The sequence below is a fragment of the Cebus imitator genome, unplaced genomic scaffold (genome assembly GCF_001604975.1).
Source record: "Cebus imitator isolate Cc_AM_T3 unplaced genomic scaffold, Cebus_imitator-1.0 Scaffold281, whole genome shotgun sequence".
Lineage (NCBI taxonomy): Eukaryota > Metazoa > Chordata > Mammalia > Primates > Cebidae > Cebus > Cebus imitator.
Genome location: NW_016107596.1, coordinates 3,165,158 through 3,179,022, shown reverse-complemented (window position 1 = coordinate 3,179,022; position 13,865 = coordinate 3,165,158). Strand labels below are relative to the sequence as shown.

At 50.7% G+C, this 13,865-nt stretch overlaps 2 protein-coding genes across 7 annotated transcripts in view; both read left to right on the top strand.

Annotated features, from left to right (window-relative positions):
• The window catches only part of MTMR14 (myotubularin related protein 14), a 52,652-nt gene extending 50,253 nt beyond the window's left edge, over positions 1-2,399 (top strand). For all 4 annotated transcript variants that reach the window (XM_017501567.1, XM_017501570.1, XM_017501568.1 and 1 more), the window contains one exon: positions 1,797-2,399. In XM_017501567.1, the coding sequence (XP_017357056.1) occupies positions 1,797-1,980 (184 nt within the window). In that variant the 3' untranslated portion in view covers positions 1,981-2,399. The remainder of the gene's footprint in view (positions 1-1,796) is intronic.
• Positions 2,400-3,794: 1,395 nt separating this feature from the next.
• Positions 3,795-13,865, top strand: part of CPNE9 (copine family member 9) — a 26,253-nt gene continuing 16,182 nt past the window's right edge. The window contains exons 1-10 of one of the 3 annotated variants that reach the window (XM_017501560.2): positions 3,795-4,046; positions 4,557-4,597; positions 4,719-4,765; positions 4,849-4,952; positions 5,376-5,412; positions 5,629-5,631; positions 5,879-5,955; positions 12,170-12,233; positions 12,354-12,457; positions 12,619-12,723. In XM_017501560.2, the coding sequence (XP_017357049.1) occupies positions 3,979-4,046; positions 4,557-4,597; positions 4,719-4,765; positions 4,849-4,952; positions 5,376-5,412; positions 5,629-5,631; positions 5,879-5,955; positions 12,170-12,233; positions 12,354-12,457; positions 12,619-12,723 (650 nt within the window). In that variant the 5' untranslated portion in view covers positions 3,795-3,978. Of the gene's footprint in view, positions 4,047-4,556; positions 4,598-4,718; positions 4,766-4,848; positions 4,953-5,375; positions 5,413-5,628; positions 5,632-5,878; positions 5,956-12,169; positions 12,234-12,353; positions 12,458-12,618; positions 12,724-13,865 lie in introns of those variants that run through there. The other 2 variants (XM_017501561.2, XM_037728871.1) reach the window with 2 other exon arrangements.

Below are 13,865 nucleotides of genomic sequence, written 5' to 3'. Positions count from 1 at the left end.
TTTACCCCAGAGCCTACTGCTTCCGTATCTCACATTTCATTCCCACCAATCTGCTTTCCTTAGAGTCCCGTCTGTCTCCCCTGCTTACTTACCCCAGGACTGTCATTTATCCTCAGACCTCCTTCTGCTCCCACAAGCCCTGAGGTACAAGTCATTGAGGCTTTGGGATTCAGCTGCCTCTGACAGATTTCCAGGGAGGGACTATGCAGGATTGGTTTCTTGGGGGCAGATTTGGAGCAAGATTAGTAGCCACGCCGGTCTTACTATTTAGGTGGATGGGAATGTGAGGGCTCTTCTCATATAGGTCTGTGACCCCTAGAGTGGGCCCTCCAGGGACTCATCAGGGGAATGCCATATGAGTACCTGACCTTTGAGTTCAGAGGTTGGGTATAGCCGGCACCATGGGCCTCTTAAAGGCCCTTCGGGATGTCACACAGCCTCGTGTGGAGTCATACTTTGATAAGCCTGGGTTGCGTGCACTTGTTTCCCTTCTTGACTTGTAGTTCCAGGGTAAGGAGAGAAGAGGGGCTTTCATCTGTGATCAGAGCCGACAGAGGCCAAGAGGGGAAAGGGGGATAGAATCAGAAAACGGGTCTTTCTGGAAAAGCCAATACCTTTCAGCTGTTTACCTGGGAACCACAGTGACTGAAGGTGGAGCTAAAGCCCCAGAGGTTTCCAGTGGGGAACCCTGGCCTCAACCCAGCAGCAGTGGGTTCTTCCAGGGCAAGAGCTTCCTCCTAAGATGCAACATGTCTAAGCCTCAAGGCTGAGGCCTTTCTTTTTTCTTTCTTTTTTTTTTTTTTTTTTAAACAGTCTCACTCTGTCGCCTAGGCTGGAGTGCAGTGGTGCAATCTGGCTCACTCCAACCTCTGCCTCCCAGGTTCAAGTGATTCTCCTGCCTTCAGCCTCCCAAGTAGCTAGGATTACAGGCACATGCCACCATGCCTGGCTAATTTTTGTGTTTTTAGTAGGGATGGGGTTTTGCCATGTTGGCCAGGCAGGTCAACTCCTGAGCTCAAGTGATCCACCCACCTCGGCCTGCCAGAGTGCTGGGATTACAGGCGTGAGCCACCACGCCCAGCCAAGGCTCAGGCCTGCTGCCAGATTTTGGGGGCCTCCTTACTGTTAGGTATAAAAAAACTTCATGCCTCAGCTTGTTCTTCCTGAGGAGTGGAAACAGAGAACTGCTGGGGCAGATTCCCTCCTGCTTAGCTTCCTTCCCAGTGATCGCAGAGATAGTTATTTTCCCAACAGATCAGGTCAGGCCAGGCATGGTGGCCCATGCCTGTAATCCCAGCACTGTGGGAGGCCAAGATAGACAGATCAGTTAAGTCCAGGAGTTTGAGACCAGCCTAGGCAACATGGCAAAACCCGTCATGGTGGCACGTGCCTGTAGTCCCAGCTACTTGAGGGGCTGAGGTGGGAGGATGGCTTGAGCCCGAGAGGTTGAGGCTGCAGTGAGCCCTGATTGTGCCACTGCACTCCAACCTGGGCAATAGAGTGAGCCCCTGTCTCAAAACAAAAAATTTTTTTTACTTAAAAAAGAAAGGTTAGTGCCCCAGTAAAAGTTCCTGCTCTAGGTGGGAACAGTAGCCTGAGGGCTTAGAGGAATGGTTTAAGGGAAAACAGGGCCAAATATTTGGGGCCTGAACCACAAGGATAATGTGACCACAGGACAGACACTGGCCTTGTGCAGTCAGAAGCACAAGGACAGGTGGTGTGGAGGGAAGATGAGGATGAGGATGCTGGGTCCTGTCCCAGGGTAATGTCTTTGCTTTCTCTTTTCCTCCCCATAGGCTTGCAGCCCTGAGTAATCGAGAGACTCGGCTGCAGGAGGTGCGCTCAGCCTTCTTGGCTGCTTACAGCAGCACCGTGGGGCTTCGGGCAATAGCCCCCAGTCCCTCCGGTGCCATCGGGGGCCTGCTGGAGCAGTTTGCCCGTGGTGTTGGACTCCGGGGCATCAGCAGCAATGCCTTGTGAAGAAGCCAGCCCATGACAGTTTCCTGCTCCTCTCTCAGCTGAGCCCTTAGCAGAATCAAAGCCATGCCTGGCCAAAGGGGTACTTCCAGGTCAGGGGGAAATCTCATTCCCCCTTCTCCATCATGTACATGGCAGCCCCACAGCTGAGCAAGGCCAAAGACAGGGTTTTCCAACCCCCAGCCTCTTGACTGGTGACCACCACCCCTTCTTGTCACTGTCTCCCACCCATCCCATCTTTGCTGGGATTCCCATCAACTCTCAGAACTGTGTGGGGTTTCCCTGGGGCCTTGTGGAAGCCATGACTTCACAAAGACCCTACCTCTCAATTCTTGTTTCCTGGGGAGGAAGGATCACCTGCACTGAGAATGAGGCAGTTTGACACAGATCACAAAATAAAATTGAAGTCTTTTTGAACAGCCCCTCTCTTGGGTCCTCATTTGGTTGCTGTCTTTGTGGAGCTATTAGGAAGGTTCTCATTGTCCTTCCTTGTGCTAGACAAGGGGTGTTTAAGTGGAGGGCAGGTAAAACAGGAAGAGAACTGGAGACAGGTGTATCTCCCCACTCATGAGCCATGGTCATCCCTGCAGTGGGGACAGTACTCAAGACTATTGGGAGTAGTGGTCCTCAAGCCTAAGCATTAGCTGTGCACATTCTCTGGGCTGCCTGAGCTTTAGGCTTAGGATTGCTAAGGAAGTTGCCTGGGAATTAGGAGGTAGAGGATCTCTTTTTTTTGTTTTTTTTTGTTTGTTTGTTTTTTGAGGCAGTCTCACTGTCACCTAAGCTGGAGTACAGTGGTGCAATCTTGGCTTACTGCAGCCGCCACCTCCCGGGTTCAAGCGATTCTTCTGCCTCAGCCTCCCAAGTAGGTGGGACTACAGGCATTCGCCACCATGCCCAGCTAATTTTTGTATTTTTAGTAGAGATGGGGTTCACCATATTGGCCAAGCTAGTCTCCAACTCCTGAGCTCAGGTGATCCACCCACCTTGGCTTCCCAAAGTGCTGGGATTACAGGCGTGAGCCATTGCACCTGGCCAGGATCTTCATCTTTTAACACATTCTGTAGGCAGCACGGTCCTGGTACAGGTGACCTGCAGCCCCTGCCCTGAGCCCTGCCTATGGAGTAGGGACTGGCTTCTGAAGCTGGAGACAGCAGCCGGTGCACATGTGTGGTTGGGAAGGGCCTAACTACCACCCTATTCTATGGTGTGACCTACAGTAGATTGCATCATGACAGTGTGTCTGCATCTATAACACCGTGAAAGTTGTGAGGGTTCAAAAGCATGGGCAGACGGCTTTGCACCATGTTCAACAGCCACCATTTACTGTCATCAGTATGAATACCCAGAGGACAAATAAATATCCCAGTGAATATTGAGCACTTGCTGTGTGCTAAGTGCTTTCCTTGGATTATCTCAGTAAAATTTTGCAGCACCTCAAGTAGCTGCTGTCACAGTGTTTCCATCAATGAGATTGAGCCACAGAGATGTTGAGTAACTTGTCCAAGATCACACAGCTAATAAGAAATGTACTTTTCCTATTCAGAGACCTAGGCAGGATGGGAGTGGGAAAGGGCAGAAACACTAAGGGAGTGGCTCAGTAAGATGCAACAACCCCAGTGCCCACCAGGTGCCCCAAATGTTTCAGCATCATGGACAACTCTAGGGGGCTTGGGTTTCCACCCCAGAGAGTAGGTCAGACTCTACCAAGGTGTGGGTTGGAGTTGAGGGTCGGGTGAGGTTTCCCGCTGGCTCCACGCTGCTCCAATGGGGCGCGGGCCGCCCGCAGGGCCGGGCGGGGCTGTGCTGCCATCTGGAGCCGCCGCCGCCGGCGGCCACTGTCAGGGCGCGAGCGGCGGGAGCGCACGCAGGGCTGGAAGGAGTGCAGCCACTGCCGCCGCCGTCGCCGAGCCACATGGGCCGGCCCCGCCGCTGCCGTCGCCCCTAGCTCCGGCAGCCCTGGTCTCGCAGCCTCCTGCGGCTCGGGTCGCCCGACCAGCCATGTCTCTCGGCGGAGCCTCCGAGCGCAGCGTCCCGGCCACCAAGATTGAAATTACCGTGTCCTGCCGGTGAGCGGGCGGCGCTGGGGAGGGCTTAGGCACTGGCACAGCCCCATCCCCGGGGCTCAGCCCGGGCAGGGGCTAGACCCCGGGGGAGAGGTGTAATTGGCTGGAAAATCACAGCTGATGACGGGAGTCGCTGGTGGGATCGAGAAGGGGGGGATCTTGGGCAGCCCCACCCCGCAAAAGAGGGCTCAGCCTGTGGGTTCGGGAGTGGGTCGCAGGTACCCAGTAGGAGCTCACCCCCAGGAGGACAAAGTTCTGGGGCGAACCCTCTTTCCTGGGCCCTTGGAGGCAGTGTGGGTGCGTTCGCGTCCAGCGGGTAGAGCCATGGTTCCTGGACAGCGATTTCCGGTGCTGTCCAGAGTGCTGACAGCACGGACCCCAGCTGGGGGTAGTCATGAGGGACAGAGGTTCGCCGCGAGCCCTATGCCGCCCCTCAGTGCCAGGCTCAGAGCCGACTCGAGGCAGCGGGCTCCAGGATGATCCACTCTCTATCTGTCTGTTGCTTTTCTCTAGGAACCTGCTAGACCTTGATACCTTCTCCAAGTCCGACCCCAGTAGGCGGCTCCAGGACCGGGAGGGGGAACTTGGGGTCTGGGCGCGACTCAGGGGCGGGTGGAGTAGGGGCAAGGGGTGCGAGCCGACCTGACGTCCTTCCCTCCCCGCCCCCACCTGCAGTGGTGGTGCTTTACACGCAGAGCCAGGCCAGCCAGGAGTGGCGGGAGGTGAGTCCCAGAGCCCCCTCTCCCGGCCCAGGGCCGCGCCCGGGACTGCACGTCCCACGCTGACCCTCCACCCCCCTGCCCAGTTCGGACGGACCGAGGTGATCGATAACACGCTGAACCCAGACTTCGTGCGCAAATTCGTCCTCGACTATTTCTTTGAGGAAAAGCAAAATCTGCGCTTCGATGTGTGAGGCCCCGCCCGGAATTCTGGCTGGCCCCACCCCCGCCTCGCCTCCCGGCCTGGTTCTTCCCGCAGGCCTCCCTCCCATTCTGAAGGGCCCCCTCTAGTCTGAGCCCTGCCCTTCAGTGACAAGTGGTCCAGTTCTGTCCCCCTGCTCTGGCCCCACCCACCACTCTGCTCCTATCGCCGCTCCACTTCAGGCCCAACCCCTTCCAGACGACGCTGCCCCCAGCAGCCCCTGACTTGGCCTCGGCCCAGGTTTGACCCTCTTCCACCCTGACTCCTGCCCTAAAGGAGACCAAAGCTGAATTCAGGTCGACAGCTACCCATTCCTCCACCCAAAATGTTCACCAAGACTCGGTGCCCGACCCCTTTCCAGCCTCTCCCCCCGCCAGCCCCACCCCACACCGGTTCCACTCTTTTCCTTAGGTACAACGTGGACTCCAAAACCAACATCTCCAAAACGGTGAGCAAGCGTTTCCTTGAGGGTTGGCAGAGTGCACAGGAGGTGCTTAGATGTGTTAAAAGACCCTTAGAACTCCTTGTAACCCTCGACAAGACTCCATCTTCTTCAGGCCCCCAACCCACCCTCCTGCTCCCTCTCCTCCTGCCTGAGTGTCCTGCCTGTGCCCCCCACTCATTGTTTCTCTTCCTTCTTGGCTGCCACTGCTGGGACTTGCAGAAGGTGAGTCTGAATGGGGCTGGGCAGAGGCTGGGGACACAGGCTTAGACTGATGACCCACCATGAGGCAGTGATTGCTGCAGAACCCTTCTTTCACACCCCCTCCTTTAAAGCCCATGCTGGGCGGTGGCTCCTGCACCACTCACCCGCCTGGGAACTGGCCTGGTCCTGGGCAAGAGCATCACCAGGGTTGGGCTGGGACTCAGCACTCATAGAGCTTCTAGTCTCACTGACTCTTTGTCCTGCATAGGATTTCCTGGGACAAGCATTCCTGGCCCTGGGAGAGGTGATTGGAGGCCAGGGCAGCCGCGTAGAGCGAACCCTCACGTAAGCTGAATGAGAAGGGGTATGGGAGTGGGGTGGAGGCTTCCAAATTCTCCTTCCCCAGGATGCCACTGACTGATAGTAGTGGAGGCTGGGATTCCCCCTGGTCAGGACAGCAGTGGCTCCCATCACCCTCGTAGGAAAATCCAATCTCCAAGGCTCTGCCCAAGTCAGTCTCAGGCCTGATATGTCCTCTTTCTCTTTCTCTGTCTTTCTCCTCACTCTTTTTCTAAGCGTGATTCAAACTTTAAGGTCCATTTCCAAGCCCCTTTCCACAGGGAAGCTCCCCTGGACTAAATCAAATCCACAGGAATTTCTATTACATCCACTCATTAAATATGCATTAGCATGTTTTATATGCCACACCCTGTTCTAGGCACCAGGGCTTCATCCATTCCACAAACACTATGTATACCTACCCTATGTCAGCCACTCCTAAAGGAGACTAGCTTGCAATGGTGAACAAAACAAAGGTTCTTGTCCTCAGGGGGCTGATACTCTAGTTGTAGGGGGGAGGACAGTACAAAATAGACATAAGTAAATTACATAATAGATTAGACAATATTAACTGCTATGGGGAAAGAGATCAGTAGAGCAGAATAAGGGGAACTGGAAATGCTGGGTGAGTGGGAGGTGCAGGATTCAACAGTGTGGTTGAGTAGGCCTTGGACAGGTAACTTTGGATCAACAACCTGGGGAGGTGAGGGAGTAAATGGTACAGACATATGGAGGAAGAAAGCTCCGGGCAGAGGAAACTGCCAGTGCAAAAGCCTGTGCATTCAAAGAACAGAAAGGAGGCCAGTGTGACTGGAGCCAGGTGACTGGGAGGCAGGAGGAAGTGGGGTTGGAGAACTAACAGGGCCTTGCAGTGGACTCCCACCTTTACTCTGAAATGGGAGTCACTGGAGGGCTCTGAGCAGAGGAGTGACATGATATAACTGCTTGCAAAGGATGGTGCTAGTGGTGGGGTTCAGAATAAACCTTGGGTGGCCAAAGGTAGAAGAAGAGAGCCAATGAGAAAACTCTGACAGTAATCCAGGACGCTACCAGTGAAGGAGGGGAGAAGTGGTCAGATTCAGGATATATTTTAAAGGTGGAGCTAACAGGTTCCTGATAGATTGAATAGGAATGTGAGAGGAAAAGAGGAGTTGAGGGCAATACCAAGGTCTTTGGCCTGAACTACAGGAAAGATGGAATTGACACCAGGTGAGAATAGTGGGGAAAAAAAAAAACAATGGAGACCCAGACATGGTGATATGCACCTGTAGTCCCAGCTACTCAGGAGGCTGAGGTGGGAGGATCACTTGAGCCCAGGAATTTGAACTCCTGGGCTCAAGCTTGGGTGACACCCCAAGCTGGGTGACAGAGTGAGACTCTGCCTCTGGACAAAAAAAAAACAACAAAAAAAGCATGTGAAGGAGAAGCAAGTTGGGGGACGAATTCAATCAAGAGTTCAGTCTGACATATTGAATTTTATGTTTCATAAACCTATAAAACGTTAGACATCCAAGTGGAGGTATCAAATGAGTCTCGGATGCTGGTTTTGTTGTTGTTATCTTCCAGACAGGCTCTTACTCTGCAGCCCAGGCTGGAGTGCAATGGTGCAATGATAGCTCACTTTCCTGGTGAAAATGATAGCCCAGCTCAAGTTCCTGGGCTCAAGGAATACTCACAGTGAAGCCTCCCAAGTAGCCAAGTAGCTGGGACTACAGGTGGATGCCAGCAGGCCCAGCTAATTTTTAAATTATTTTTTGTAGAGACAGGGGGCCTCATTGTGTTGATCAGGCTGGTCTTGAACTCTTGTCATCAAGTGGTCCTCCTGCCTTGGCCTCCCAAAGTGCTGGGATTACAGACATGAGCCACTGAGCCCGGCCTTAGATGTTAACTTTAAAGCCATGCTATTAGATGAGATCACCAAAGGAGGGAAGGAATGACAGGAGAAACAAAGAGAGAGAGAGAGACTAGAGAGAGAGAACCAAAGACTGAGGGTCCACAAATTGGACCTAGAAAAGAAGACTGAGAAGGAGCAATTAATGAAGTTGGAGGAGAAGCAAGAGAGGCTGATGTCATCATGGAAGCAAAGAAAAGGGTATCAAGGAGAGAGTTACCAACCACATCAAATGCTGCTGCAGCTCAGATGAGGACTGGGAATTGGCCATTGCATTTAGCAAGATGAAAATCCCTGGTGACTCTTTTTTTTTTTTTTGAACGGAGTTTCACTCTTTGTTGCCCAGGCTGGAGTGCAATTACGCGATCTCAGCACTGCAACCTCCACCTCCCAGTTTAAGCGATTCTCCTGTCTCAGGCTTCTGAGTAGCTAGGATTACAGGCACCCACCACCAAGTCCAGCTAATTTTTGTATTTTTAGTAGACACAGGGTTTCACCATGTTGATCAGGCTGGTCTCAAACTCCCGACCTCAGGTGATCCGCCCGCCTCCCAAAGCACTGGGATTACAGGTGTGACCACCGCACCTAGTCCCTGGTGACTCATACAAGCATAGTTTTGAAGGAGAGGTGGAGGTGAAGAGAACAGAAGAAGAAGAGGATAGGAGTCAAGAAATCTTCCAAGGAGTTTTACAGCAAAGCGGAGAAGAGAAAAGGAGATGTGTGATCAGGCACCGTGGCTCACACCTGTAATCCTAGCACTTTGGGAAGCCGAGGAGGGTGGTTCACTTGAGGTCCGGAGTTCCAGACCAGCCCGGCCAACATGGTGAAATCCCACCTCCACTAAAAATACAAAAAAATTAGCTGGGAGTGGTGGTGCACCCTTGTAATCCCAGCTACTCAGAAGGCTGAAGCAGGACAATCGCTTGAACCCAGAAGCAGGAGGTTGCAGTGAGCCAAGATTGTGCTACTGTACTCCAGCCTGGGCAACAGAGGCAGATTCTGTTTCAAAAAAGAAAAGAAAGAAAAAAAAAAAAGAGAGAGAGAGAAAAGGAAAGGAGATGTGGCTGAAGCAGGAAGTGAGGTCAAGAGTAAGTTTATAATTTTTTAACACAAGGCCAGACCTGGTGGCTCACTCCTGACCTCAGGTGATCCAGCTGCCTCGGCCTCCTAAAGTGCTGGGATTACAGACATGAGCCACTATGCCGGGTCTTTAGGAGGCCGAGGCAGTCAGATCATCTGAGGTCAGGAGTTCAAGACCAGCCTGGCTAACATGGTGAAACCCCATGTCTATTAAAAATATAAAAACTAGCTGGGCGTGGTGGAGTGTGCCTGTAATCTCAGCTACTAGGGAGGCTGAGGCAGGAGAATCGCTTGAACCCAGGAGGCAGAGGTTGCAGTGAGCCAAGATAACACCATTGCACTCCAGCCTGGGTGACAAATCGAGACGCCTTCTGAAAAAAAAAAAAAAAAATTTAACATGAGATAAATTATACCACACTGGCCAGGCATAGTACAATCCCAGCTACTCTGAAGGCTGAGGTGAGAGGATCACTTGAGCCCAGGAGTACAGGAGCAGCCTGGGCAACATAGTGAGACTCCATCTCTCCAAAATTATACCACATTCACATATTGATGGGAATGCCCGAGTAGAAACTGAAAACTTGATGTAATAGAAGGAGATGAACATTACTGAAGTGATTTTCTTGTTCAGACAAGACAGTATGAAATGTAGTACACGGTGGAGGGATAAATAGGCACAGGACAGTTCATTTATAGCAACTGTAGGAGTCACACTTGTGTGGGTGAAGATACTGGTGGCAATGTAGGTGTCATGGTGGGTGGACATTCTCTTCTGGTTGCTTCAATTTTGTCAGTGAGTAGGAAACAAGGTCACTGGCTGAGAATAAGGATGGGGGAGGAGGTTTTAGGGGTTGAGGAGAAAGAAGGAGTGAAACTGCCATCTACCAGAACTGGAGAGTGAAGGGTCTCAGGATGTACAGTATGACTCTGAGGAAGCATTAAGGATCCTCTTGAGGTCCGCAGTCATGCATTTAAAATGACACAAGTTCACATAATGGCGTGTTTTTGTCTGGCCTTGTTCAGTTTCATAGGTGCAGTATGGGTTAGGCAGAGTTAGGCTTAATTACAGCTGTGGTTCTGCCAAATAAGTACAGCGAAAGTGAGAGAAAAGGTTGGGCCCGTGGCTCATGCCTGTAATCCACGCACTTTGGGAGGTTGAGGCAGGAGGCTCTCTTGAGGCCAGGAGTGTTCAAGACCAGTCTGGGCAACATAGCCAGATCTTGTCTCTACAAAAGTAAAAATTAAAAACTTAGCCAGGTGTAGTGTTGTGCACCTGTAGTCTCAGCTACTTGAGAGGCTGATGTGGGAGCATCTCTTGAGTCCAGGAGTTTGAGGCTTCAGTGAGCTATGATTGTGCCACTGTACTCCAGCCTGGGTAACAGAGTGAGACCCCAACTCTTTTTTTTTTTTTTTTTTTTTTTTGAGACAGAGTTTCACTCTTCTTACCCAGGTTGGAGTGCAATGGCACGATCTCAGCTCACGACAACCTCCACCTCCCAGTTTCAAATGATTTTCCTGCCTCAGCCTCCCGAGTAGCTGGGATTACAGGCATGTGCCACCATGCCCAGCTAATTTTGTTTTCAGTAGAGACAGGGTTTCTCCATGTTGGTCAGGCTGGTCTCAAACTCCTGACCTCAGGTGATCCACCTTCTTCGGCCTCCCGAAGTGCTGGGATTAAAGCATGAGCCACCACACCCGGCCTGAGACCCCAACTCTTAAAAAAAAAAGTGAGAGAAGGGGAAAGTACACAGGATGCAAGGGAATGACTATTATAATCACTGACTGGAATTCACACTGGATGGATAAGGTGGTAAGGGAGAACATCAAGGAGGCCAAGAACAGTAAGAAGGCAACAGGATCAACAATTTGTTGGTCCCAGATGTTCGGGCAAATTATCCATTTATTTATTTATTTATTTTGAGATGGAGTCTCACTCCGTCGGCCAAGCTGGAGTGCAAGAGCTTGATCAGCCCACTACAAACTCTGCTTCCTGGGTCCAAGTGATTCTCCAGCCTCAGCCTCCCAAGTAGCTGGGATTACAGGTGCCCGACACCATGCCCGACTAATTTTTTTGGTACTTTTAGTAGAGACGGACTTTCACCATATTGGTCAGGCTAGTCTCGAACTCCTGACCTCAGGTGATCCACCTGCCTCAGCCTCCTAAAGTGGTGGGATTACGGGTGTGAGCCACCATGCCCAGCTGTAGGCGAATAGTCCCTATCCTCATCAAAGTCCCACTTTGTAAAGCACAAAGAGTCAAAGACCAAAGGAGCCAAAGAAATAGTTCAACTCTGCTATAAAAGGATGTTTTAGACCGGGTGGAAAAAAAAAAAAAAAGAAATAGTTCAGCTCTCATTCTAAGGATAGGGAAAATCACATAGCAAGTTAGAGCCAGTCCTGGGATCCAGGACCCTAGTTTTCTCTCTGCCACATTTCGGATCCCTTTGGGAATCAGGGTTTGCAGGCCCCTATCAACAAGGTCTCTTACTGCTGGGGATGGGGGTCCTTGTATGCATTGTTCAAGCACATGGAAGTGTTCCTTCTAGGATCAGGAAAGGATAAGGTCCCCTTGTCTTTAAAATCTCCCTCTCCATGGTCTTCAGGAAGCACATCAGATTTGACCTAACAAACCGCCCTTTTGTTCCTGGGTCTGGACAGAACTTCGTCTCCCTTATTCAGCATCACTACAACCCACTCTACTTATCTATTGGCTTTGACATTCCACCTCCCCCTGCCCCCAAAGCTCCCTGCAGGCAGTCTAGCAGAGCTGGAGAGTGCCAATTGCCCAATTCGTATCTATCACACCAGCCGGCATATAGTAGGAACCAGAGTCTGCTTTGAAGAATAAAACCAGCTCATATCTGTAAAGCTTACGAGTTGCTTTTCCTTCCATGCACTCATTCAGATCTCTTCACAGCCCTGAAAAGTCATCATGATTCCCATTTCATAGAGAAAAAAACTAAGGCCAAGGAAGGGGAAATAACTTGCCCAGGGTCACACACCTTAACAATCATAAAATCCACTGACTCTAAATCCCATGTCTTTCTCACACTACTGTTGTGAGATGTTCACCTAAGCTGGTCTGACCCCTTTTTACAGACCCCCACCCAGTCAAAGTGAGGCCCTTCCTCACCAGAAGGCATTCAAGACAGAAGGGACTGAATCCCCTGGCCCACCTAACCCCAGACTAGACTCAGTCCTTGTTGCCTACCCTCCCTCCTCTCACTAAGAGGCTTTTTCTGCTTCCAGGGGTGTACCAGGCAAGAAGTGTGGGACCATATTGCTGACTGCAGAAGAGCTTAGCAATTGTCGGGTCAGTAAGGGCCACATGCTAGACCCAGGAGCTCCCTTCTCTCCCTATAAGCCCTTTAATGGACTGTCTGAAGGCTATGGGCAATTTGGATGTCACCGGCCCAACTTCATCCATCCCTAGGACATTGCCACCATGCAGCTGTGTGCAAACAAGCTGGACAAGAAGGACTTCTTTGGGAAATCAGACCCCTTCCTTGTGTTCTACAGGAGCAATGAAGATGGCACGTGAGTCACTGCCATCAGGACTCTTAGACTGGGGGTGGGGGACATGTGCTTCACAAATAGGGGATCTCAGGAATCTCTGAGAGCATTGGGCTCTGTCTCTGGATTCAGTCCTACCCCTGGTCACGAGATAAATTATACCAATCCCTCCCACTCTCCTCCAGGTTCACCATCTGCCACAAGACAGAGGTTGTGAAAAACACGCTAAATCCTGTGTGGCAGCCCTTCAGCATCCCTGTGCGGGCTCTGTGCAATGGAGACTATGACAGGTTGGCTTCAGCATAAGCTGGGGAGTAAGGAGCCAAGGACATGCCAGTGGAGTTCCTGGGCCCAAGAATAATAGTAGAAGTATCCTAATAGCATTGGATGGTCCTGCTCAGTGAGACAGTTTGGGACATGAGGTTGGGTGGAAGGAGAGGCAGATGAATAGCCACACAGATGGATAGGTGGACTACCCAGGGATGGATCAACTGATGGATGGAATGGTAGGTGGAAAGTAGATGAAAGGGGAGATGAACAAATAATAAGCAGATACATGAATGGATTGTTGGATACGTAAACTGGTGAATGGCTGGATATGTATGTGGATGGATATATAAGTGAATTGGTGGGTGGGCAGAAGGGCAGATAAATGAATGGATAGCAGATGAATGGATAATTGGACTGATGGGTGGATTTGTGGATATACAGATGATGGGTGATTAACAGATGGATGAGCTGATGGATGAGTGGGTGGGTGATAAATGAATAAATGAGAGTTTGATGGATGACTGGGGAGGCAGGAGGAGGAATGGAAAAGCATGTGGAATACAAAAAGATAGGTAGAGTGACAAGCGGATTGATGGTTGGATAGGTGAATAGATGGAAAATGGATGAATGGATGGATTTGTGGGTGAATTAGTTGATAGATGGGTATAAAGTAGATGGATAGGCAAACCAAATGAGTGAGTAAATGGGTAATATAAAGGTAGATGGTAGGTGGGAGGCTGGAAGAATGGATGGGCACATAGATGAGTAGATGAATGGCTATGCTGATGAGTGGATAACCAGATGGATAGATGTTATATAGTTGGGTAGATGAATAGACAGACAGATGGATGCTTGCATGCCTCAGTGAGTCAATGAATGGCTAAACGTATAGCTAGGTGGCTAAAGAGATGAACTGATAGGAAATTGGACTGGCAAATGTATGGGTAAATAGGTAGCTAGATGGATAGATAGATGGTTGGATGGGCTGATACACTGGTAGGTAGACATGCAGAATGATTTAGGCATGACAGTTAAGAACAAAGTCTTTGGAATCAGGATGCCTGAGTTTAAATCTCAGTTCAGTCATTTACTAGCTATGGGATCTTAGCCAAATTACTTTTTTTTTTTTAATCTCAATTTCTTTATCCCAAAATAAGAATAA